Below are 27,120 nucleotides of genomic sequence, written 5' to 3' on the forward strand. Positions count from 1 at the left end.
CTGAAGGGATGATTTGAGGGGCGTGGTCAGGGGCAGGGGCACCAACAGATATAGTGTTTAAGAGCATGGATTCTAGAGCCAGATTTTCTGTACTCAAATTCTAGGTTCGCCAGTTACGAGCTTTGTGTTCTCAGGCTAGTTACTTAATCTCATCTTTTATTTTATTAATACAGCAAAATCCTGTTTCACTGATTTCACACCCACCATCTGTGAAGTAGATAAGACAGGCAAATTTCCCTTTGATATATGAGGAAACCAGAGAAGTCACTTGCCCAAGGCTAGGCAATGATCTTATGGCAAGTGAGGACTAATCAGGTCTGCCCGCTGCCAAGCCAGGGCTCTGATTCACCACCTGCCCTGTTCACAGAGACTTACCCCTCCCTGACTGCTCCAGAAGGGGAACATGTCATATAGTATTCTCAGCCAGCCAGTTCTCAAACAAGTAAGAAGAGTTTTGGAGGTATTTCCAGAAATGTCAGCCTTTGATATTCCTTGTTTCATATCTCCACCCTGAAAATTACTCCAGCTCAAGTTAATCATATCTAACCCAGATGGTCAATCAAACTTGATTTTGCTTGCAGAGGAACCAGGCTGAGTAAGTAGATTTGATTGTCTTACGGGAATTAGAGGCTATTTTCTAGTTCACCCAGAGTGAGTTGCTTTTTTTCTAAATGCAGGGCACTTAACACAGTAAACTCCAACTCTGCAGGTATGACTTAAATAAAATTAAGTCACGTATGATATCTCTTGCCTCCCTAGGCCTGGTGGGAAGGAAAGCACAGTCAGAGGGTTAGCTACCCAGACCTTTTCTCACCTTGCCCTCTGCTTCCCTACCAGTGCTTTCCATGGATGGAAACTAACCAGAAACCTGGGGGCAAGGGAATCCATAGAATCTTAGAGCACAGAGCAGGGCAAAGGGGTGGAAAAGATCCCAGATAAGAGTGAGGCAAATGAAAAACAAACAACCCATAATTCCATCAATACAGATATCAAAGGGCATCCCTTTCCTGTGATGCAGACAGGCAATATCTTTAAAGAAACAGTAACCCTCAATAGGAATTCACATACTGCATTAACTGTCCACTGCTGTGTAACAAGTTACCCTGGAGGTGGTGGCTTCATACAACAAATGCTCATTATCTCACATAGTTTCTGAGGGTCAGGAATCTGGCAGTGGCCAGCTGGGCAGTTCTGGGGCTTGGGTAGCCCAGGAGATTGCAGTCAAGATATCTGCAGGGGCTGCAATCATTTGAAGCTTGAGTGGGTATAATAGTGAGTGGGGGAGATTGAGAAGGCCCAGGCAGTGCCCAGAGTGGTGGGCCCCAGCAGGGCCCCAGCCACCAGGGAGTCCTGAGAACCTTGGTGCTTGGGAAAACAGGAGGGCATGGGAGGACATTGAGAACCTCCTGAGATAGTCCCAGGTCTTTTTCAGACTGGCCCTGCATCCCTATTATGAGCCATCCTGAACTATTTATCCTCCTAATCACCTTTTGAGTGTCTGGTGGTTTTAAATAAGCCCATAAATTTTCAAATACTCCTCACTTCACAATGTGGAGCCTAGCTCCCCTCCTCTTAAATGTGGACTGAATTTAGGAAGTCCGAACAAATGGAATTTGGCAAAAGCAATGGTTAGGCTTCTGAAGGTATTAAGACAATGTGGCTTCATCCTTACTTGCTCTCTGGAATCACTGTGGGAGAAGCCAGTTGCCATGTTGTAAGCAGCTTTTTGGAGAGGCCTGCATGACCAGAACTGAAATCTCCTGCTGACAGCCAGTGAGAAACCGACGCCTCTTGCCAACATCATGTGAGTGAGCTGTCCTGGAGGCAGGCACCATGTGTTAACACAGCAATTCTCAAACTTTTTGTGAGGAATGCTTTATACTCTTAAAGTATCAAGACTCCAAAGAACTTTTGCTTATGTGTGTTGTATCTATTTAGTATCTCTTTAGTATATCAATTTATTGAATTTATATTTACCATATTAGAAATTAAAACAGAGAAAACTTTAAAATATTTAACTCATTTAATAACAGCTAAGTCAAAATACCTACACGTTAACACTTCTATTAAATCTGTATTTCAAAAAATAGAAAAGTGTCATCGTGTCACATTGCTGCAAATCTCTTTAATGTCAGGCTTAGTAGAGGCTGGTGGATTCTCACATATACTTTTGTATTCAATCCATTGTGAAACCATTGTCAGCTAGTCTGTGAACAGTTGCTCTGGACAGCCACAGAAGCAGGAGAGTGGAAAAGGCAGATAACACCTGAGTAGTAGTATTTAAATACTTTATCTCAGAAACCAACACTTTGACAACTGGTGAATTAAAGAGGCATTACAAACTCTCTTCATTACAAACCCTCTTCCTCTTAATTTTGCTTATGGCAAACTCTAAAGAAGGGAGTGCTGGAGTCAGCATTTCCGGCTCTGGAACTGTGACTGACACGTGCAGACACTAACCAGACACATGGCTGGTTTCAGAACGCAGTGAAAGGGCCAGGGATGAATAAAGGCAAAGCTGTCCAGGGGAATGAAAAATCCTGCATTAGCACAAGGGGCATTTTCTTCCTGTGATGATATTTTTACTGTTCACCAATATCTGCTTCCACTTTCTGCAGGAGGACTAAGCTTCTCTTCCCTTTGAAATTAGATGTGACCTCATGACTTGTTTGGAGTAGAGCAGTGTGTGGCATTTTCAGGAAGAAGCTCTAAGTCGGTTGTCTCTTTGCTATACTCTTTCCCTCTTGGTAATCACAAATATTCTATGTGAATATTAGCTTCCAGGTTGGTCTGGGATCCAGGATGAGAAGAATGTCAATGGGCAACAATCTCCAGTGGACCCTTGCTGGACGTGTAGCACAATGAGAAACAAACATTTACAATTTTCAGCCATTGAGATGTTGGGGTTGTTTTTTATAACAGCACACTCTGGCCCATTCTGAATGATACAGCTATGTCACTGGAGAAGCAATCAAAGGTATGGAATGTACCATTTAATGTATATCGATTGGGAGTTTACTAAGCATTAAACACCAGGGTAAATTAGGTGGTATAATTACAGATCATTTAGGTTTGTCACCAGTCCCCAAAGGGCTAACAGTGCAGAAGGCATATAAGTAAATGGACTATGTCACTCTGCTGTAATTGCCACTATTAACAAGGGTGTTTGGGTATTATGGAAGAGAGACATTCTCAAATCCTTTGTCAGTCATGGAACCAGCAAGAAACAGATGGCATGCTTAGCTGGGATTTGTGAAGGGATATTTTACTGAAGGGACCATTTTTGAGGTGTGGACAGGGTTAAAGTGGCCAACAGGGAGGTTGAGGCATCTTGACCATCAACAGAGGAAAGCCAGCCCCACCCCACCTGAAGAGACACACACTGGACATGGTGTTCCCAGACCTGGTGGGAGTCAAACTCATGGCAGAGCGGCCATATGACACCAGCTCTAATTAAAGAAGAGCACAGTCATTGCCAGAGCACAGCAAAACAGGCAAGGAGCAGGGGAATAACACTCTGACCTTCTTCTCCTTCTGCTCCCTGACCTCCTGCCTATGCTTCTGCTGGCCAGATCCTGAGACAAGGGTGCCTGGGTGATGCCATCAAAGCAGTTGGTAGAGGTCAGCCCCCTAGTCCTCAGTGGGAGGCAAGGGTCAGAGAGCAGGTCTGCAGAGGCAAATGGAGAATATCCTAAACAAGGTCCAAAAAAGGAGAAATTGTAGGAAGTGTTGAACATGTTATGTTCTAAAGCATCATATTTCATTGCTTAATTAAAATACCTAAATTTGCAGAGTCCACAGCTTCTGATGGAAAAGAGGAGGGATTTGAAAGAGTGTAGAGAGCTGGATACTTGAGGCCCCTACATGTTAAGAAACTGAGAGGCAGGCAGGCAGAGACAGAGAGACAGAGACAGACAATGGGCATATAGCCAGAAATCTCTTCTTGGATTTTTTTTTAATACTTAATTTTTTTTAGAAAATTTTATGTGAACCTAAAACTGAAAAGTATATTCTTCCCATATACTTCCTGCCCCACATGTGCATAGCCACCTCCATTATCAGCATCCCCCACCAGAATGACACATTTGTTACAAATAATGAACTTACAGGGACACATCGCCATGGCCCAGAGTCCACAGTTTACACTAGGGTGCACTCTTGGTGTTGTCCATTCTATGGGTGTGGACAAATGTGTGATGACAAGTATCTACCACTGTAACACCATGCAGAGCAGTTTCACTGCCCTAAAAATCCTCTGTGCTCCATCTATTTAACCCTCCCCAATAAGCCCTGGCAACCGCTGGTCTTTTTACTGTCTCCACACTTTTGCCTTCTCCAGAATGTCATGTCGCTGGAATCATTTAGTATGTAGCTTTTTCAGATTGGCTTCTCTCACTTAGTAATATGCATATAAGTTTCTTCAATGTCCTTTCATATGGCTCCATACCTCATTTTTTTAGTGCTAAAATAATATTGCATCGCCTAGATGTAGAACAGTTTTATCATCTATTCACATCCTGAAGGATATCTTGGTTACTTCCAAGTGTTGTCCTGGATATCTTCTGGGAGTTGGTGGAGGGAAGACAGGTGGAGAGAGGATGAATTGGGGGATAAAGAAAGAAATATCTTTGAGCCAGCCAGAAATCAGATCACTAGAAATAAATTATGAAGTGAAAACTGTCATATTTTTCAAACCTAGCCTCAGAAGTCATGCAGCATCACTTCTGCCATATTCTATTGGTTAAAAACAATTACAAATCTGCCCAAATGCAAGCAGAGGAGACTTAATTCTATCTCCTGATGGGGAAAGTAAGGTTCTAGAACACTGAGTAATATAGTAGCCATTAGCCACACATGGCTGTTGCACTTAAATTAATTAAAATTTAATAAAATAAAAAATTCAGTTCCTCAGTCATTCTAGCCACATTTCAAGTGCTCAATAGCCACATGAGGCTTAGAATATTTCCATCATTGCTGAAGGTTCTTTTGGGCAGCACTGCTTAAAAGAACACGTGAGACAGGAGACATTGTTGCAGCCATCTTTCAAAAATACAATCTGCCACTGGGACTTAAACCAAGTTATATTTGGGAAGATGAACTAGAATGGTGCAGCAACTCACATGATGTTATATACAAGGGTTGGCAATAATGGCTGCTGCTTACCTTGAAGAGGGGAGAACTTATGTTAAGACTCTCAAATGAAAGAGAGGGGAGAATGCATAGCCCCAGTGGCTTAAAATAGGGCCAGCAGGAAAGTATCATAAAAGGGTGATTTCTAGACCACTTTTATTTTTCTTGTGTCATGGGCTTCTTTAAGCAAGTGATGAAAGCCATCTCAATCTCTGCTTCCTCCAAATTCTAAGGACTCTCTACTGGATCAGGTACATTATGTCACATAGTTTCTTCCCTAGGATGAGTCCTCTCCTGGGAGCTCTTAAGGTCTCACACCTGCACAAAAAAAATGGACTTGTCATGGGAACTGGGCATGGGGATGAGAAGGGCACCAGACATCAAACTTAGCAGTGGACAGAGATTGAACAACCCTCAGTAGGTCCTCAGGCCCTCTGCAAATAGACTTCTGTTAGTCCTGTCCCACCATTTCAAAGATACCTAGACAAGGCTTTTTACCCTCTGCAGTGTAGTGTCTGAACTTTGAATAGCAACATAAGAAACTCATCTTGAGTGTAAGGCAAAGATTATTTCAGCTTTTCTGAGTCTCACTGCATTTGTATGAATCACTTATAGTCATTATCCTTGCCTACAAGTCTGTCAGCTCTTCAAGACCAGGAACTGTGTCTCAATTTCCTAATACATGCTCAGCAGCTGGTATGTTCCAGTCAATGCTTGATTCTTGCAATCCCATGACAATAGAGTTTTGCATACAAAGATAGACTGGTTCGAGTATAATGATTCTTAGTACATAGGTTCATTATTGAGTGTGCACTACCATCCGAAATCTTAGAGAACTATAGCTTTTTGTTTTTGAGAGAAAGAGACCCCTTCCCCCATTCCTGATACATACTGAATCTCGACTTTAGGAATCAAATTGTCATGAGTTTAAACCACAGTTTTGCCACCTATCAACTATGGCTTTGGGAAAATTACCTAACCTCTCTAAGCCTCATTTTCCTCAGTTGCAAAATGGACATTCTATTAATTGCAGGATTATCACTGAGTATTAAATAATGCCTAGCATGGTGTTTGGTGTCTACAAAGCATTCATTCTATGACCTCTTTCCATATACTCCTTTTTTGAAACAGAGGCCAAATTGTTAATGTCCTTTTGGGCACAGCTGGAGAAATGTATCTTGAAAGAGGGAGCTGTTTATTCTACAACCAAGACCTACAGTACCTTCAAAGGAATGGAATGAATCATAAACGTCCAGGGTTGGATCTTTTTTATATATAAAATGTGGATATTCTGTTCATCATGGATTTTTTTCTTGTACTGATTCTGACATTCACTGGTGTAGTTGATATATAATATTATATTGGTTTCAGGTATACTGCATAGTGATTTGACAGTTTATCTACATTAGTAAATGCTCACCCCAACTAGTGTAATTACTGTCAACACAGATGTTACAGGACCATTGCCTAAAATCATTTTGGTATAATATTTTAGAGAATAATCTTGACAACCTACTTTTTGGCACCCAAGACAGTGTTTCACTCACCTGGCCCTAGTCCTGCCCCGTCCACATCACTTTGTGCCGGTCACATCACGACCTAAGTCTGGGACCAGAGAAGCCAGAGGAGCGTGTAGGGAAAGACCTGGACAGTTTGAACTTGCGCTTTCCAGGGACTAGAACTGTAACCCACTGGAAAGCTTCAGAGGGCGCAACTACAACTCCCAGAAGGCTGCGCGGCGCCCTCCCCGATTGGCCGCTCGGGCCCTGCCCCTGCCCCGCCCCTGCCGCGGCGACCTGGGAGGCGAGTTCCGGGCCTGTGTGCTCCCGAAGCCGGCTACCCCGTGTCATCTCCGCCGGCCGACACGCTTCATGGCGGCTCGGCCGGTGTCCCGTATGCTGCGGCGGGCCCTGAGGCCCAGCGTCCGGAGCTGCAGCTCGGGGGCTCCGGTGGCGCAGCACCGCCCGGGGGAGGTGAGCCTGCACCTGGGGACGGGGAGATTGGCGAGCTGCCCCAGACCCCGGGAAGCCCCCGGCCTGGCTGCGGCGCCTCTGGGAGGGTCCCCAGGCTCTCAGCTGGGGACGGGGAGCGGAGTGGAACGATGCGCTCTAGACTGCCCAGTCTCACCCGGCACCCCAGCGCGGGGGGGGGAGGCTCCTTGCGGTTTTGCTTGAACACCTCCCAGCCCAGGCAGCCAAGCAACCCCTTCCAGGCCCAAGTGACGACCACCGGCGGGCGAGCAGGCGGCCTCTGGGTCCAATGAGATGTCACCCGTGTGCCTCGCAGCCTGCCTCTAACCTAAACACTTTCCTCCTTATCCCCCAGGGGACGCTTTCTGTGTGTGACCAGGTGTTCTTGTGACACCCTGCTTCACAGCGTGACACGGACTAAAAATGCCACCTTGGTGCCACCAATAGTCAGGTGTCCCTTCTGCAGTCACAGGGTTTTTCACCAGAATGACCTGCCTGTCACTGTTCGATGTTCTCTCCATTCCCCTAAGGAGAGGTCAGCCTCATTCTAGAGCAGAAGGATCAGGACCCGGGCTCTTCTGGTTAGGAATCCCTTATCTGTGGCACGAGGCTTGGGATATGCCACCTCAGGCCTTGAGAGCACCCCTCAGAGTGACTCATGTCTATGTGAAGTTTGTTGTTCTTTTGACCATGTGGCCAGGGAATCATTTGGGAAGAAGTATTTCTATTTGGTGAACCCTCTTTTCTAGACTGATCTGGTCATTCTTTTCCCGTTTCTGAGCACAACACATCATCTCCTGTAATTCATCAGATCATGTGCCCTCCCCCCACCTACCTCCCCTATTGCTCAATGAGGGGGAGGGCCTTGGCCTATGATTTCCCCAAATCTGATCCCCTCAGATCCACAGGCACTATTGCTGCCAAGTGGGGAAGTTTTTCAGTACCCTCGAACTCTGAACTTCATTTGAGGAGAAAATAGGAAAGCAAAGATCCGCCAAAGAGATCTTTTAAAGAACCCAGGAAACAAGGAAGTTTCTTTTCCTTCCTGCCCCTAGTTTATTCCTGGCCTTTCAAGAGAGAACCGTGCTAAGTGACGTCTACGTGGTCTCTCTAGTCCCTACAGCAAACCGAATGTGGTTAAGTGGAGTTGGTATTTTCAGGCGAGGGTCTCATCAATGTTCACTTCCCTGGAGTCACAGAGCTGTAAAGTAAGGCAGCAGGACTCAAACTCCAGTGCTCCTGCATCTTCTCTAGGGGGAGTAGGAGAACAGCTCCTACCCTTTCCTTGACACCCTGAGGGGAGTGTGATTAGCAAGAAAGAACAGAGATTCTGAAGCAAAAATGCCTGGATTTGAATCCCAGCCCTACCATCTACTGGATGTGTGGACATCAGCAAGTCCCTTTGCCTCTTGGTGCCTCAGTCTTCTCATCTGTAAAATGGGAGTGATAGCATCTACTTTATAGGGTGGTTATTGGGATTGAAAGAGTTGAGATATGTGCTTAGAACAAAGCCTGGCACACATAAGTGCTGTGTCATGTATATGTTTTGATTATCCATGCCAGCACTGGCACATGCTGTGTCCCATTAGTCCCCTCCCACAGGACACACAGTAGAGTCATTCTGTCTACTCTTTGATCACAGACTTCCTAGTCTGGGCATTCCCTATGAGGGCTATCCTCAGCAGACAGGTGGTTCTTTGAGTGCTGGGCACTCCCCCACCTTCCTAGGTTATTTCCCTGCAGTGCCTAAGATGGCGCGCTGCTGGCAGTGACATCAGCAGATATTTTTGGCTGTTTGAAACCCAACTAGTGGGGAGGCTCATGGAATAGTAGACAGCACTGGACAGGGAGCCCCAAGTTTCACCTGACTCCTGGGGCTGTCACTTCTCCTCTCTTCATGCCTTTAAAACCAGATGGTTGGACCAGCCCATCTTTCTGCAGTGGGGGAGGGCACATAGTGTCCCTAAGAGACTCTTAGAGATAAGACAAGTCAGGAGAGAGGGTGTGCAGCATATCCACAGAGCTTGCTAGTTGGCAGGAGAAGGGGTGGGGGTATCTGAAACCCCATCCTCCCTTCCCTTCCTGCAGGGTACCTTTCCATACACTCACCACAGAGCCCTGGCCTTCTAGTTTGGGGTGGGAGGTGCTTGGAGAGACAGGGAAAAGCCACTGGGTGCTACATTTGTGTGTCAGGATGTGGGTGTGAGAGAGATGTAAGGTGTGGAATGGGATGTGTCTGTGAGGACAGTGGGAAAAGGGCCTTGGCCTCAGCCCACAGATGGGCAGCTTCTTCAGGAGGTAAGGGGAGATGGTGGCATGTGGGTGACTGGGGAGGTGTGTAGGGGACACACAGCTAACTGCAGTTCTGGTTGGGGTGGCCCAGACAGTCCACTCCACAGGGCTTACCCCAGTCCAGAAGCACTACATCCTTCCCTCCCCCCTCAGGTTCCATTCAGGCTTTGCTGGAGGCAACAGGGGACTGGCCTACTGCCTTGGGACAGGGACAGGGACAAGGGTGACTCCAGCTGTTCAGGGGGACAGAAAGAAGAAATGTTAGAGAAGGGGTTATGCAGGAAGGAACTGGGTGGGGACAGTAGGAGGGAACAGCAGGGCCTGGCCACTCCCAGGGAAAAAGACTTTTCAGGGTTATCTTGACTTCCAACCTGCCCAGCTCCTCAAAACCTTTGCTTCAGTGAAGTGTGACTGTCTGTGCCAGGAGCCATAGGTGTAAAGACCTCACTCTTGGTGGGGAGGGGAGATCTAGGCTTGGGACTGGGCACTTTGCCAGGTCCCCTCATTTAAGAGAGATTAATTTGGCACCCCTGGTGTACAGCATCCCAAAGAGCAGGTAAGTTGGGGCCACTGATACTCAAATTTGGAGTGTGCTCTTTTTCTCCTGAGTAACTAACTCTGCTACTCTGTCTGCACTAGAACTGTTTGGAGCTGGCCTTTATCATTCAAATCAAGCACCCAGGGTTAGGGACTGACTACTGGAGAAGGTACTTTGAAGACAGTATCCCTCCTTAAATGAACTCCTTTGTATTGCTCGCTCTTCACCACCCCACTCCACCCCAATCTGCACTGGGTGGGTGAACAAGATATAATCAGTGGCATGTGGTGGTAATCTGCCTAGTGCCTGCTTGCTAGCCCTAGTATCCGTGGTCCTGAGGGAGCTCAGATGCCACTTGCCCTGCTTTGGGTAGTATGTAACAGAAGGTCTGAAACCCCAGCCTTGGCCTCTGTCTCTGTCGTAAAGTAGGGTTGGAAGGTCAGAGCCTTGCAGGCCGTGGGAAGCTAACAAGAGTGGGAAAACTAGTTGCAGTACATACAACGAGTGCTCCCCCAAGAATATTAAATGAACCAGTGCCTGTAAGTAGGAATTTTAAGAAAGTAACAGTGATCATATTGAATACCAACCATGTGCCAGCAACTCCTCCAGTTGAGTTAGGTAGAATTACTAATTTTTGTATGAGGAAACTAAGGCTTAAAGAATTAGGTGACTTGTTCTATGGCTAGTAATTACTGAGGCCGTGCTTGCCACTCAGGTTTACCTACGCCCAAAGCCTGTGCCAAGAGCTATAGTAACTGCCCCTAGGTGAAAAGAGCTCCTGACTTGGTGTCCCTGGGCCAGGATCCCAGCCCAGGCTGCAGCGTAAAAAGCTGAGACACTTGGGAAGACAGAAGAGAAAGCCAAGGCCCCAACCCAGAGCAACTGAGTCAGAATCTTTGGAGCGGGCCTTAGGCATCAGTGTGTCATAGAAGCTCTTCGGGTGATTTTGATGAACAAGCAGTGTGGAGAACCACTGTATTAAGTGTAGCCATTTGGACAGAGACCAGCCCAGAAATGAATGATAACCCCAATGTAACTGGGTTTTGAACACATGGCCTTTCTTTTTGGATTAGGGACTAGCCTGTTTGTTCACGGACACAGTGACTTGACTCATGCTACTGCATACTACGTAGACATCAGGATACCGAGTCAGGCCAGGGGGAGACAGTCCTGTCCAGGCTGGGGTCCCGGGAATGGGAGCAGCTCAGGGTGGTCTGCTATTCCTGACAGATCCCAGTCCTTCGCTGTCTACCCTGCCTGGTAGTTCCCTCTGTGCCCTGGGCTCCTTTGACTGGGCTGATATTTTTTCCTCCAGGGAGTTTAAGGAAAAGGGGAAAAAACTGGAAGACTGAAAGTAGGACATACAATGTTGGAGGAGAGAAGAGGCTGGGATAAGGCTTACTAATATCCAAGAGACGAGTTTGCAAGCCTGAGAGTGTGTGTTGGGGGCGGGTGTGTGGCCATGCCAGATACTGGCAGTACAGAGTCTGAATGAATCTCGATAAGGTCACTCCAGGTCTCAAAAGTGAAATCTGGCCTGGCCCTCCCAGGGCCAGAACAGCGTGCCTAATTGCATTCCCTTTGCGCCATCGCCCTGTTTGCTCTCCTGTTTCTGCTGAGTCATACTCCATGGTCCACTCACTGCTCCTGGACTTACCCCTGGATTTATTTTGGCTCTTCCCTTCCCCAGCCACTCCCGCCCCCAGTATGTGTCAGGCGGGGAACGGGGTGGGGAGGGGGCAGGGTGCGTCTGGGCAAGTGAGAATTGGGGTTTAGGGTGACCAACAAATTACTGAATTGCAAACAGCTGTTGATGGGGAAGAAGGCGCAACTCTGCCGTAAATCTGGATTCTCAGTTATCTGATATACCGGCCTCTGGTGGCCAGTGAGACTCTTGACTTTGTAATGTCCCCTGCCCCACCGGCAAGGCTAAGTGGTGGAAAGGCAGTGGAGTGAGTAGGGAGGGAGGTATTGCTTTGCATTTCAGAAAAGTGACTGCTGCTTACTTGTCTTGTGACTGTGAGCAGAGCTCAGAGGACATGGGAAGCTGGTCTTGGAGTGTGCAGAGTGAGGTCAGTTTTATGGACCCAGGAAAATCACAGAAGCTCCCCCACACACTCCCCCTCACATCCCTCCTACCTCCCGAGTCAGTCAATGGCCCTTGACCTGGGCTGCGCATTAGAGGCACCTGGAGAGATTAAAAACGCAAGCATTCAGAGATTCAAATTCCATTGCTCTCCAGTGGAATTTTTTTCTACATTCCCCAGAGGGGTCTAACATGCAGCTTCAAGACGTCACTGAAGCAAATGTTTCTTCTGCCTGGATGCAGATGGACAGTTACCCTGGAGGGCCTGAGGCCTTCTACTGTCTTAGGTAACAAGATCATGATAATCTTAGGCCTTTACCTACCAGCCTCTTGACTCCCTCCTCTTCTCTTACCTTGGCTCATAATTGTGTTCTTTACAATGAAGAAAACTGGCCCCGCAGAGTTAGGAACTTCCCCAGTATGTCAGGTCACACCAGACCCAAGAGCTTCCTGTCCCAGCCCAGAGCCCTGTCCATAGACCACATGAATAACTGCCAGGGTCATGATTTCTTCATTCTAAAGATTCTAAACAGATGACTTCTCCCTGCCCTGGGTACCATCCCGTGTACCTTCTTGGACTCGCTTTGTCCAATTGGAATAATTTAGAATTTGGAATCAGAAGACCTGGATTTGGGTCCTAGTTTTGCCAAGGGTCCTCTTGGACCCCATCTGAGCCTTAGTTATAATAATCCTTTACAGTGTAGGTGTGGGAACTGAGCAGAGGACATTCTTTGGGAGCTTTAAGATGCTTTGTAAATGTTCCTTCCATGGAGCAATTATCTCATTAGCATGTGTCAAGACTCCAGGTTGTGCTCTCAATTCAGGGGATCAGAGAGATCAGACTTGGGAAAGGGCGGAACTGCCTGCTCCTTCCTCTCCCAGGTGAGCTGGGGCCTTGTAGGGAGCCTCAAGAAATCTCCTCCCCTTCAGTGCCGACAATGGGTGCCTAATCCTTCCTTCTGGCAGTGGGTGGGGGTGAGGGCTAAAGACTGGAGCTGTCTCTGCTCGGGGCTAGTGCAGTGGTCATCCAGCCCCTCCACCTGCCCGCCCTGGGAGCTGGTGGCCTCATCCCTTCTGCAGGTCTCCCTGGCTGTGCTGTCCTTGTGCCAAAGGCCTTCTGCATAAGGGGAGCCCTCCCCCGTGGGTGTACGTTCCCTAGCCAGGTGTAACAGTCAGCTGCTCCTGCTAGCCTGGCTGGTTGGCTCCTGCTGGGCAATGGGGAGGCCCCAGGGAGCCCAGCCAGCAGGGTGCTAGTTATGGGGCAGGCCACCTGAGTGATACTCGGCCCCCACAGTTAGGGACTTTGCTTTGAGCTCCCTCTGTCTCCCATTGTAAGGTCAGGAATGGGAAGCCTGGGCTGGAGAAGTGGCTCACCAAGTCCGAGGCAGTGCAGTAGCTGTGGCCCAGGCCACCATCCCTCTGTACCAGCCCCCTCCTCCCTCCTGAATATGCTCGCCAGTTGGCATGGCTGCCAGGTGCCGAGTGGCACATTCTCTCCCAGTGTACCTGTCCATGAGGTTGGAGTTGTTTGGTCCTGAACAGGCTTCCCTTGAGGGAGAGAGTAGGCAGCAGGATCGTGACAGTGGGAGAAGTGGGGGACATGGTTGGGAGTAATGCCCTTCCCTGTGTCTTGCTGCCAAACCGGCAGGCAGCTGTATCCCTACAGAGATCTGTGCCCCAGGACCCAGTGTTGGGTCCTTCGGGGCAGGTCCTTCCCTTCAGGCTGTTGCTTAATCTGTGAGTGAGAAGGAGAATTCCAGGTCACCCCAGACCATAGAGCTCACATGGGCCGGAAGGTCAGAAGTGCTGTACAGATGTCGGAGATGAGGGAGGGCGGTTGAGGGGAGGGGCATGTGTCCCCAGGTGGGCTCCCCGCGCCTCATCCTTCAGCCTGCGCACAGAGGCCCACGTGTCCCACTGTCGTTGCAGGAGCTGTCCCAGGGCCGGAGGCAGTTCCTGAGGGAGCATGCAGCCCCCTTCTCTGCCTTCCTCACCGACAGCTTCGGCAGGCAACACAGCTACCTGCGCATGTCCCTCACCGAGAGGTGCAACCTCAGATGTAAGTCGCCTTCCGGGGCCCTCTCTGGGCTCCTGTCCCTCTGCTGAAACAGCTTCCGAAATCTTACCACATTCAGGAGTCCTTCTCAATCCTCCCAGTTCCCCTTTCTAACTTCACCCACTCTTCCTTGCTTGCCAGGTGGGGCTAAGCGCAGTATAGGGGTCAAGGTTGAGTTTTATGATCCTGGCAGCTGCTTTCTACCTAGGATGAGGTTTGAGAACAGTTTGCTGTTGGGTTTAGGATTAAGATTGGACCTGGATCTCATTCTCCAGGGCTCTGCCTTCCTCCGGTTCCCTGCAGTTCCCAAAGTTCAGGAGATGGCCAGCGGTGGGCATGGGGGTGCTGGACTGTAAACATGTGAGATGCACAGCCGCACCCCCGGCCAACACTGCCAGCTGTAGAGACACCCCAGTCTCAAGGCAGAGGGATAGGGCCAGGCTGATACACAGAGTACTCACTCCATAACCCCCTAGGAGCCCTCTAGGGCCATATCCACTGCTGGAGGCGCTCCCTTCCCTCCCTCTACCCCTCCCTCCCTCCTGCCTTCCACCGTAGCTCACAATAAGAAATGTGTTTACTTCATGGCCTAATAAATACATGTGTTATAGTAAATGCTTTACCAAACACTACTCACTACATGTAGGACTGATGTTCTGATATTCTTCAGTCTAACATTTTATCTTAAAAGATCAAGTCAAGACCCTTCCTAATTTGGCTAAGTGATCCTTTAACAGATCTTGACCCAGTCCTTGATAAACCTGTACCACAGGGACTGATGTGGGGGCAGCTCGCCCCCACCAGGCCCACCTCATTTACCCCATTCTGCCTCCTCACCCTGAACAAGTAGCACCTCAGTTTTCCAACCTGTAAATGGGGACTGGTGATAACCTGGGTATAAAAACACTTGTAGCTGCCCAGGAGAGCAGTTTGTGCCAGGCCCAAGAGGGCTTTCAGCCTCTCGCTTCATGACACACACACAGAGTGGTGACTGTTTGCCAAACAGACGAAATGAAAGAGGGTGAACAATGCCAGAAGGAATGGGCCCAGGGCCCTGGCCTTCCAGGCAACCTGTGCCCAGCTGCCCATCATGCCGAGGGAATCAGCATGTTGGCATCCCCCTACCTCAAGCTAGGCTTGCTCTCAGCCTGGTGCGTCACCTTTACCCCGTGCCCGTGGCCTCCCCACTTAGGGACAGCAAGGCACATGGGGCAGGAGGTGTTAACTTTTTATGGATAAGAAAGGTGAGGCCCAGGAGAACCTGGCCTAGGGTTTGTTCCATCTCAAGTTCTGTGAGGTCTCCCCTCACCGGCCGGATTGGGGCCAGGACAAATGTCGGGCCATTGGGGGAGTTGGGGACCCGAGACTCAGGCCTGACAGCTGTAGTCATTTCCTCCCCCCACGGTCCCTCCCTTCCCCTCAGGTCAATACTGCATGCCCGAAGAGGGGGTCCCCCTGACTCCCAAGGCTGACCTGCTGACCACAGAGGAGATCCTGACCCTTGCACGGCTCTTTGTGAAAGAAGGTATAGACAAGATCCGGCTTACAGGTGGAGAGCCCCTCATCCGGCCAGATGTGGTAGACATCGTGGGTGAGTCAGACAGAACTGTCACTACTTTTCCTGGCTCCTGCCCCAGTAGCTGGACTTCAGTATTAATATTAATATTAATAGAGCATGGTGCTCACTTAGTCCTGCCACCCTCTGAGATGGCTACCATTATTATTCCCATTTTGTTAAGAAATGAGACACAGAGAAGTTCATTCACTTACCCAAGGTCATAAAGCTAGTAAGTGGCAGAGCCCAGTGGCTTGCCCTCACATTTGACTGGAGTCCTCACCGGGTTTGTGGTCCCATGTGCCCTGGCTCCTGCGGACCTAGACCTCTTTCTGCCCCTCTGTTTCCCTCCCTCTCTCCATTCACACTGCCAGGCCTTTGCACTTGCACTTCCATTTTTTGGGGGGTGGGAGAGAAGCACAGGGTCACTGCTTGCCTCCTGCTTGACTCTGCGCAAAGTCCTTTCCTTGGGGAGGCGTCCTTCACCACTCTGGCTAAAGTATATCCTCACATAGACACCGCAGCCACTTTCTGCTCTAGGAGTTGGCAAGCTGTAGCTCACTTCACATTGCCTAATCTGGGCCACCACCTGTTTCCATATGGCCTACAAGCTAAGAATGGTTTATTATACTTCTCAATGGTTAGGAAAAAATCGAAACAATAATAATTTGTGACACGTGACAATGACAATGAAATCCTAAATTCACTGTCCATTAATAAAGTTTTATTGGAGCATAGCCATGTCCACTCATTTACATGTTTGCCATGGCTGCTTCTGCAGAGTTGAATAGTTGCAACAAAGCCCATATTGGGCAGCAAAGCCAAACACATTTTCCATTTGGCCTTTTGCAGAGAACGTGTGCTAACTCCTACCTATCCCCTTATGCTGCTTTATTTTTCATAGAATTTGTCTCATCTAGACAGTATGTTATATGATTGTATGTTTATATTTTTCTTTGTTATTGTCTGTCTCATCCATTAACTAGCATGAAAGCTCTCAGGGAGTTGTGGCAGGTTTTGTTCACAGCCATGCTCCCAGCACCTAGAACTCATGTGACACATAGTCGGTGCTCACTGATATTTGTTAGATGAAGAGGGTCCACACTGCCATCTCTGAAGCACTGCATACCTGTATGTGAATCTCAGCTGCATCTCTTACTAGCAGTGAACCTTTTGGCAACTTTTAAAGTCCATTCTAAGCCTCTGGGCAGAGATAGTACCTACCTTATAGGGTCAATCTGAGAGGAAATGAGAAGGAAATGCATGCCCAGCACATGGCCAGTACTCTGTAAGGGGTGCCCTTTAGGGCCCCCTGCCATGCACTGCTTCTAAATCCCCAGATCAGGCAGAGAGAGAGAGAGACCTTTGCTCATTTAATTGTAGATGATGAAATCAGAGGAAAATAAGGTTCCATGTTCTTGATTGCTGGATCAATACCCACACCCCTCACGCCAGCTGCTCTGGGTGGAATCTCCCAACCCTCGGTCCTCTGTCTCATTCACTGGCCCAGTGAATGTGCCCTGGAGTGCCTCGTTGTGTGCCTGGGAGCACAGCGGTGAATGAGCCACAGGCTCCACTGAGGACCCACAGCCCACTGGCACAGTGGCGCCAGCCCAGCCATCTGACAAGGACTGAGCAAGGCGAGCGGGTCAGGCACTGTGGGAGCCCCAGGAAACAGCCCAGAGACCCCCGTGCCCTTTCCTCCCTCTTTCCCTGTGGCCTGCTCCCTCCAGTGCCCACTGGTCACTTGACCTGGGATCCTGCCATCGTCCCTGTGCTGGGCCCATGGCCCTAGGGGAGCTGCCCCACTGTTCCCAGGGGCTCCTCAGAGCTAAAAGGCAGGCAGGGTTCCAGGAAAGGGCTGAGCCTGCTGAATTGGGCTGGCTGCCCAGCCCAGCCCCTTGTTCAGGTTACTCCATCTGCCCTCTGGCACGGGCTCCACACTCCATCCCTGTGCTTTGCACTAGGGCTGGTGGGAGAGTGGGGGCGTGGGGATCACTGCTGGTCAGAGGGATGACTGAGCAAGGTGGGAGGGCACAGAGCTCTCCTCAGAAGCACCCAGTAGGGCATAGTGGGAAGAATGAGACCAAGTCAGCAGCCCTGTTCCCACATGGCCGCTGCTCTGGCCACGAACTTGGGCAGCTTTCTTCCTCAGTGCCTTTACCGCTGTGATGGTGCACGATCATTGGTCCTGGCTGTTAGTGTGGGGTTGCCAGCATTGATCAATGCACAGGTACTAGTTAGGACAAGGCCTGGCTGCAGTGACCTGTTTCAGAGGCTGTTCTGCTCCCTGGGAATGGGTGTTGATGGGGGAAAAACCAACCCCTCCCCTCCCCACCACAACCGAGCTCCCGAACGGTTGGCAGCTGCAGAGCCTTGAATTTCTCTGTGTTGTGCTTGCTGACACTGTTACATCTCTCAGTGTAGCTCCTTTGATCTTCCCTGAGGTACTACTTCAGAGTAAAGCTGCCCTGAAGGTCAGGGCAGGTGGTGCTAGTGGGGAAGGAGGCAAGGGTGAGGGGAGGGAACAGCAGGTAGAGCTGGGGTGCCACCATCACCGGTCCCCACCCTCCTGGAGGAAAGCTTTGAGGCATCCCACCCAGGGGGCGGAGTGGGAGGGTTCTTGTTTCTCTGAGCCCTGCTGTCCTGATCACTTTTGGTCCCTGGCAGAAGCACTGTCAGCCTGGGGCCTGGGGCCACAGAACTCCCCACCGGTAGATGGCTCAGCCCTCTGTAATCTTTGTGATTCCCCTGTCCCAGGCCCTAGAGTTTCAGGCAGGTCCCCAACCCAGCTGGTGTGTAAACAAGTTCCTCCACCCCTTCTTTTCAGCTGAGCTGAGTTTAAAGCAGCCCTGCCCAACAGAACCTTCCAAGATGACAGAATGGAACCCGTCTGTATCTATGTTGTCTGATACAGTAGCCAATAGCCACATGTAGCCTTGAGCATTGATATGTGACTGCTGTGAGGAGGAGTTGAATTTGTAGCTATTTAAATAGCCACAGGGCCAGTGGCTGCTATGGCAGATAGTAAAAGTTTGAGATTTTCCAAAAGAAATTAGAAAATAGGGAATTAAATATACTATACTATGATAGCTGTGGAGGAGTTGGATCCTAACTTAACTTGAAGAATGACTTGTCCCTGTCAGATGAGCCATGATTTGCTTAAGAATCCCTCAGTCCCGAGGCCTTTTTATATTGTTTTTCCCTCCCCTTGTCTCCCTCTCCCTTCCACTGTTTTGAAGAAACAGGGAGCATCCAGATCTCACAGCTTAAAGCCCAACAGAGAGCCACTGAGGGTTTTTAAAAAGATGTGAAGTTTTCTGTTTTATTTTTTATAGTTACTGGTTGCATAGAAATCAATTAAATCATTTTCCTTGGTTCATGAGAGAGTCTCATCATTGGTCCATGCATGGCCTATTTTACTTTATTCATACTAATTTATTTACATGTTTTAATAATGTTATGAATGCCTAAGGAAACCCACCACCCCACCAGGTTCTGGGCAAGAATCAGAACACTGGCGATAAATTTCAACCATCTATATGGACTTTGCACCCTTGTACCTCCACACCCAGAAGGAAACCCTGCTTTTTAAAAATGAAATGTTGTGTTTGAACTCTGTAAGCATCATGCCGAGTGTGGTCTTTCAGGGCTTACTTTTTTGACACAACTGAAATTCATACATGTCATCTTAAGTTGCAGTTCCTTTTCTCTGTGACCTATTCCATTGGGTGAATGTACCACACTTTATCCTGTTATGTGCATCCAGGCTGCTTCCAGTTTTTTGATATTATAAACAGTGCTGCTTTACACATCTTTGTTCTCACTCAAGTGTTCTCGTATACAGTTTCCTGGGAAGTGGAGTTGCTGCATTATAGAATACGTGAATGTTTAACTACAGAAAGCAATTTGGCATTATCTTTAAAGTGGTTGTACCAGTTTACACTCTCACCAGCAGAACATGAGATCCTTCTGAACAACATCCCCCCAACACTCAGTATTATTCTGGATTATTGGTAAACAGGTACAAATTAAGACCAAATAAAATACTGTTTTATACTTCCCTGTTTAAGAATGAGGTCAGGCATCTCTTCACATGCTCATTAGCCATATACATTTCTTTTTTGAATGTGATACCACATCAAGTCTTTCGCCCATTTTTCTATTTGGTTGTCCTTTCATAAAAGCTCTTTATATGTGTTGCAAATGTTTTCTCCCAGTTTGAAAAAATTAGCCACATTTTTTGTAACAATTCTTTTGATCGATAGCAGGTCTTAAATTTGTCAGTTTTGTCTTTTACAGGTAGTGTTTTTTCTGTTTTGTTAACGAAACACCTCACACAAGGTAAACAACTATCTATGTTCCCACTAAAACATTTAAAGTTTTGCTTTTTGTGTTCAAGTCCTTAGTTCATCTGTAGATGAATTTGAGAAATCCAATTTCATATTTTCCCAAATGATAGCCATTTTCTCGAATTCCTTTTTCTTGAATAGTCTCCACTTCCTCTATAATCTACCAAGTGTACACCGATCTGTTTGGGGCTCTATTCTGTTGTTTTGCCTAGTTTGTTCACCTGTATGCCAATATCATACAGTCTTAATTACGGTAGCCTCATACTAAGTCCCTTATCTGGTAGGGTAAGTCCTTCTTAGTCTTCTTCAACAGTGCTTTAGCTATACTAAGCTTTGTCCATTAAAGTTTAGAATCAAGTTACCAAATTCCGTGGAAAATTCTGTTGGGATTTTTAAAAATTGTTTTAAAATACACATAGTATCAAATTTACCATCTTAACCATTTTTAATGTTGTGCAGCCATTACCACCATCCACCTCCATAACATGTTTCATCTTGTAAATTCGAAAGCCTATACCTACTAACCAATAACTCCCCATTTTCCCCTATCCTCCAACCCCTGAGCCACCATTATGCTTTCTGCCTTTTGATTTTGGCTACTTGAAGAACCTCATATAAGGGGAATCATACAGTATTTGTCTTTGTGACTGGCTTATTTCATTTAGCAAAGTGTCCTCCAAGTTCATCCATGTTACAGCATACTGCAGAATTTCCTTTCTTTTTAAAGGCTGAGTGATACTCCACCATGAGAGACTATACCACATTTTGGTAATCCATGCATCAGTCAACTTGGGTTGATTCTATGTTTTAGCTTTTGTGAATAATGCTGCTATAAACATGGGTGTAGAAATATCTCTTTGAGATACGGATTTGAAAGATATAGTAGATGTATATTTGCTGAGTCATATGGTAGTTCTGTTCTTAATTTTTTTAAGGAAAATTCATACGGTCTTCCATAGCAACTGTACCATTTTACATTCCCACCAACAGTGCACAAGGGTTCCAATTTCTCCATATCCTTGTTAATACTTTCTTTTTTTGTTTTTTTGTTTTTTAGTTTCTGGGGTTTTGGGGGAGTTTTATTGATAGTAGCCATCCTAAAGGGTATGAAGTGATCTTGCTAGAGCTGTGATTTGCATTTCCTTAATGATTTTATGATGTTCAGCATCTTTTCATGTGCACCTTCTTTGGAGAATTATCTGTTCAAGTCCTTTGTCCATTTTGGGATGTTTTTGTTGTTGTTGAGTTTTAGGAATTCTCCATGATTCTGGATAATAATCCCTTATTAGATACATGATTTGCAGATATTTTCTACCTTTCTGTGGGTTGCCTTTTTACTCTGTGGATAGTATCTTTTAATGTAAAAACTTTAATTTTCATGCATGAAGTCCAGTTTTTCTTTTTGTTGCCTGTGGTGTCATATCCAAGAAATCATTCTCAAATCCAATGTTGTGAAGCTTTTGTCCTATAATTTCTTTCAAGAGTTCTACTGCTTTAGGTCTTACATTAGAGTCCTTCATCCATTTAAGTTAATTTTTGTATATGGTGTTAGGTAAGGGGCCAACTTCACTCCTTTGTGTGTAGATGTCCACTTTTCCCAGCACCAGTTGTTGGAAGGACTGCCCTTCCCCACTGAATGGTTTTGTACCCTTTTTAAAAATTATTTGACCATATATACAAGAGTTCATTTCTGGGTTCTCTATTCCATTGGTCTGTATGTCTGTGTCTGGGCCAATACCACAAGGTTTTGATTACTGTAGCTTTGTAATAGATTTTGAAATGCAGAAATGTGAGTCCTCCAGTTTTGTTCTTCTTATTCAAGATTGTTTTGGCTATTTGGGGTCCCCTGAGATTCCATATGAATTTTAGGGTGGGTTTTTCTATTTCTACAAAAAAAAAAAAGTCATTGGAATTTAGATAGGGATTGCATTGAATTTGTAGATTGCTTTGGGTAATATTGACATTTCAACAATATTGAGCCTTCCAATCCATGAACATGGGATGTTTCCATTTATTTATATTTTTTATTTCTTTCAGCAGTATTTTACAGTTTTCATTATACAAATCTTTCACCTCATTGGTTAAGTTTAAGTTTAATTCCTAAGTATTTTATTCTTTCTGACACTATTGTAAATAGAATTGTTTTTGTAATTCCCTTTTTGGATTGTTCACTGGTTGGGTATCTGTTGAGATTTTAATTGCATTAAATCTATATATCAAACTAGGGAGAATTGACATGTATTTTTGTTAACATCCCCACCTTTCCATGGCCATCTTCCTCCTTTGCCCTGTTCTTTGCTCTAGGTGGCTAACCCTTGGGTGTACATCACCCAGGATCTCTTCCCATTAGACCAATAAATTAGGTTATTTTTTACTACTCCCTGATCTATTTTTACACTGGATTTTTGAAAGCTAAATTCCCTTGAGGACTAAAACTCCCACAAGGCAGCTACTCATCCATGGTGATTTAATTGGACTCCTAACTTAATTTCATCCCCATGCCTCTTTGGCCCTAGGCATCATAATGGATCCCCAGTGTTTAGTTGAATGCTGTACTATTCTTTATTTGGGACACTTAATTCTGCCCATAATTTTGTAAGTAGTTCTTTCATTAAAGTTTCTTTATTTTAACCATCTGGGATGAATTCTAATGTATGCTGGGATCCTGACAAAGACAGTATTGATTTTTAAATTATTTTCTAATTTTGTTCTTGCTGATAACATTTTCCTTACTCTCCTATCAATGCTATAATTTGTCTGTTTAGATCTTTGGAGATTTCTATGCTAGTAACCACATCATCTGCAACTAAGGACATTTTTTTTTCTTTCTTATCTATATACCTTTAATTTTCTTTTCTTGTCCTATTGCAACATCTAGAATCTCAAGCACAATCTTGAATAGTAGTGGTAAAAGGAGAATATTTCCTGATTTATAATGATGTTTCTTGTAAGTTTTTTTCTATAAACAATTTTTACCAGGTGATGAATTTCCCTTCCTAGATTACTAAGGATTTTTTAAACTATTACATGCATTTTTATTTATGTTAGGATGATCTATAATTTTTTTCTTTACTATATTACTCTGAAGGACATTTATAGCTTTCCTGATAGTAAACTTGGAATATACCCAACTTAGTCATGGTATACTGTTTTTATCTGCTGTGAGGTTCAATTTGTTAATATTTTGCTTAAGTTTTGCATTTATATCCATGAATGAAATGGGCATGTAATATTCCTTTCTCATGCCAGCCTTAAGTGAATTTAGATATTAAATTTCAAAGAATGAGTTTGTTAATATATTAGTCCATTCAGGCTGCTATAACAAAATGCCACAGATTGGGTAGTTTATAAACAACAAGCATTTCTCACATTTTTGGAGGCTGGGAAGTCCATCAGGGTGCCAGCATGATCAAGTGAGGGCTCTCTTCTGATCAAACACTTCTCATTGTATCCTCACACAGCTGAAGAAACTAGGGGAGCCATATGGGATATCTTTTATAAGAGCACTAATCCCTCCACCCTTAACTAGATCATCTCCCAAAGGCCCCACATTCTAACACCATCACATTGGGTATTAGTATTTACATGCAGGGGAGGTGGGGCATGAATATGCAGACCATAGCAGGTAGTAGTCCCTCTTATTCTTTACCTGCAAGAATTTGCATTAATCTGTGGTAATCAGTTCTTTGAAAGTTAATAGATCTTCCCTGTAAAATTGTGCCTGGTATGTTCTTTGCAGGTAGATTTTTAACTGCTGTTTGAATTGTCTTTAATAGTTTTTTCACTATTCAAATTCTCTACTTTTGGGGTCAGTTTGGTATTTTATTTTATTTTTTTGGAAATTTGTCATTTTTTATTTCAAATTTATTGGTATGAAATTGTTGGTAATATTTTCTTTTTTTTTTGTGGATAATTATTTTTTATTGAAGGGTAGTTGACACATAGTATTACATTACATTAGTTTCAGGTGTACAACACAGTGATTCAACATTTATATACATGATAATTCTAGGTACCAGCTATCACCATACCAAGTTGTTACAATATTTTGACTATATTCCTTATGCTATACATTACATCCCGGTTACTTATTTATTTTACAATTGGAAGTGTGTACTTTTTTTTTTTTTTTTTTTTTTTTTTGTGAGGGCATCTCTCATATTTATTGATCAAATGGTTGTTAACAACAATAAAATTCTGTATAGGGGAGTCAATGCTCAATGCACAATCATTAATCCACCCCAAGCCTAATTTTCGTCAGTCTCCAATCTTCTGAGGCATAACAAACAAGTTCTTACATGGAGAACAAATTCTTACATAGTGAATAAGTTCTTACATGGTGAACAGTACAAGGGCAGCCATCACAGAAACCTTCGGTTTTGCTCATGCATTATGAACTATAAACAGTCAGTTCAAATATGAATACTCATTTGATTTTTATACTTGATTTATATGTGGATACCACATTTCTCTCTTTATTATTATTATTTTTAATAAAATGCTGAAGTGGTAGGTAGATACAAGATAAAGGTAGAAAACAGTTTAGTGTTGTAAGAGAGCAAATGTAGATGATCAGGTGTGTGCCTGTAGACTATGTGTTAATCCAAGCTAGACCAGGGCAATAAAACATCCACGTATGCAGAAGATTTCTCTCAGAACAGGGGGGGTGAGGTTCTAAGCCTCACCTCTGTTGATCCCCAATTTCTCAACTGATGGCCCCCCTGCGACTGTGCCGGTCTTAGGTTGTTCCTCCCTTGAGGAATCTTACCCATCTCTGGCTAACCAGTCATCTTCCGGGGCCATACAGGGAAATGTAAAGTTGGTAAGTGAGAGAGAAGCCTTATCGTTTGAAAAGGTTAGCTTTTTACTTCTTTGCATATTTATGCCCTGTGACTTCTATGCCCAGCATTTGTCTTGCGGTATCTTTACCACTTGGAAGAATTATGATACTCGGTAAATTTGATATGAGGCACGAATTCTATTTAAGGGTTGTAATTAGGAAGGAAGAAGAAAAGCTATAGAAGTAGCAGGCAGAAGAAAACATGGGAAGATTGATTATTTCTTTGACATATCTTCTTGTAGAGTAACTTCAGCATGTATAGGTTTTAAACTACTAATTAAATTACGCACACACATTAACATAATAGGGGTATAGTTACATAACCAAAGGATACCTGTAATTACCAGCCATCTCCAGTGAAACCAAGAAAACCAGTTAGGCACCTTAGGCATTTGTGAAAACTTATCTATGGTATGGTGGATATTGTCCAACTGAACTTGAACAGTCTGAGAGAAATCAGACAAATTAAAACCAATTCCTGGGGACTGTTCACATCCCATATGTTCTTTTAACAGTAAATAGTCTGTAGTTGTAAGATTTTGGAACGCTACAATTTGCACTTCTCCTGATTCTTGGTTGAGTTCCAGCAGTATAGATCCAGTCAAATTTGTTGTTTTACTGTATGCACAGGCCAGCTTAGATATCTCCTTCTTCATTACCATGGCAAGTCCCGGAACTGGTGGGATGAGTGCATCTGCAGCTGTAGCAGTGTGTGGATCTTTGTTGGGGTTTTTTGATGATCATCTTCTGGCATGAGTCTTCCTGAGAGTGCTGATGTTGGAACTTCTTTTTCATATCGTATCTTAGTTCATTTTCGGGGTAGCCCAATTAGGCTTTGATCCTCTGTATAAACACAAACAGACCCTTTGCCTACACTTTTATATGCCCTTTATACCCTTGTGTAGAACTCATTGGAGGTCTCCACACAGGAACTGCCTTTTTTTTTTTTGGTGTCATTAATCTACACTTACATGATGAATATTATGTTTACTAGGCTCTCCCCTATACCAGGTCCCCCTGATAAACCCCTTTACAGTCACTGTCCATCAGCATAGCAAATGTTGTAGAATCACTACTTGTCTTCTCTGTGTTGTACAGCCCTCCCCTTTCTCCCACCCCCCCATGCATGCTAATCATAATACCCCCCTTCTTCTCCCCCCCCTTATCCCTCCCTACCCACCCATCCTCCCCAGTCCCTTTCCCTTTGGTACCTGTTAGTCCATTCTTGAGTTCTGTGATTCTGCTGCTGTTTTGTTCCTTCAGTTTTTCCTTTGTTCTTATACTCCACAGATGAGTGAAATCATTTGGTATTTCTCTTTCTCCGCTTGGCTTGTTTCACTGAGCATAATACCCTCCAGCTCCATCCATGTTGCTGCAAATGGTAGGATTTGCCCTTTTCTTATGGCTGAGTAGTATTCCATTGTGTATATGTACCACATCTTCTTTATCCATTCATCTATCAATGGACATTTAGGTTGCTTCCAATTCTTGGCTATTGTAAATAGTGCTGCGATAAACATAGGGGTGCATTGGTCTTTCTCAAACTTGATTGCTGCATTCTTAGGGTAAATTCCTAGGAGTGCAATTCCTGGGTCAAATGGTAAGTCTGTTTTGAGCATTTTGATGTACCTTCATACTGTTTTCCACAATGGTTGAACTAACTTACATTCCCACCAGCAGTGTAGGAGGGTTCCCCTTTCTCCACAGCCTTGCCAACATTTGTTGTTGTTTGTCTTTTGGATGGCAGCCATCCTTACTGGTATGAGGTGATACCTCATGGTAGTTTTAATTTGCATTTCTCTGATAATTAGCGATGTGGAGCATCTTTTCATGTGTCTGTTGGCCATCTGTATTTCTTTTTTGGAGAACTGTCTGTTCAGTTCCTCTGCCCATTTTTTAACTTGGTTATTTGTTTTTTGTTTGTTGAGGCACGTGAGCTCTTTATGTATTCTGGACGTCAAGCCTTTATCGGATGTGTCATTTTCAAATATATTCTCCCATACTGTAGGGTTCCTTTTTGTTCTATTGATGGTGTCTTTTGCTGTGCAGAAGCTTTTCAGCTTAATATAGTCCCACTTGTTCATTTTTGCTGTTGTTTTCCATGCCCGGGGAGATATGTTCAAGAAGAGGTCACTCATGTTTATGTCTAAGAGGTTTTTGCCTATGTTTTCTTCCAAGGGTTTAATGGTTTCATGACTTACATTCAGGTCTTTGATCCATTTTGAGTTTACTTTGTATATGGGGTTAGACAATGGTCCAGTTTCATTCTCCTACATGTAGCTGTCCAGTTTTGCCAGCACC

General features: G+C 45.3%; 1 protein-coding gene and 1 long non-coding RNA gene across 10 annotated transcripts in view; both read left to right on the forward strand.

Moving 5' to 3' along the window:
• The first annotated feature begins 459 nt into the window (after positions 1-459).
• LOC130681328 (uncharacterized) lies at positions 460-6,522 on the forward strand. Its single transcript, XR_008994395.1, has 3 exons — positions 460-595; positions 2,778-2,977; positions 6,262-6,522. It is a non-coding gene; the product is annotated as an uncharacterized LOC130681328 (long non-coding RNA).
• Positions 6,523-6,909: 387 nt separating this feature from the next.
• MOCS1 (molybdenum cofactor synthesis 1) overlaps positions 6,910-27,120 on the forward strand; it is a 58,157-nt gene continuing 37,946 nt past the window's right edge. For 2 of the 9 annotated variants that reach the window (XM_036907157.2, XM_036907158.2), the window contains exons 1-3: positions 6,912-7,103; positions 13,946-14,075; positions 15,496-15,663. In XM_036907157.2, coding sequence (XP_036763052.2) covers positions 7,002-7,103; positions 13,946-14,075; positions 15,496-15,663 — 400 coding nt within the window. In that variant the 5' untranslated portion in view covers positions 6,912-7,001. Of the gene's footprint in view, positions 7,104-7,455; positions 7,552-8,155; positions 8,237-13,945; positions 14,076-15,495; positions 15,664-27,120 lie in introns of all 9 variants that reach the window. The other 7 variants (XM_036907160.2, XM_036907166.2, XM_036907163.2 and 4 more) reach the window with 6 other exon arrangements.

This window comes from Manis pentadactyla, chromosome 16 (genome assembly GCF_030020395.1).
Source record: "Manis pentadactyla isolate mManPen7 chromosome 16, mManPen7.hap1, whole genome shotgun sequence".
NCBI lineage: Eukaryota > Metazoa > Chordata > Mammalia > Pholidota > Manidae > Manis > Manis pentadactyla.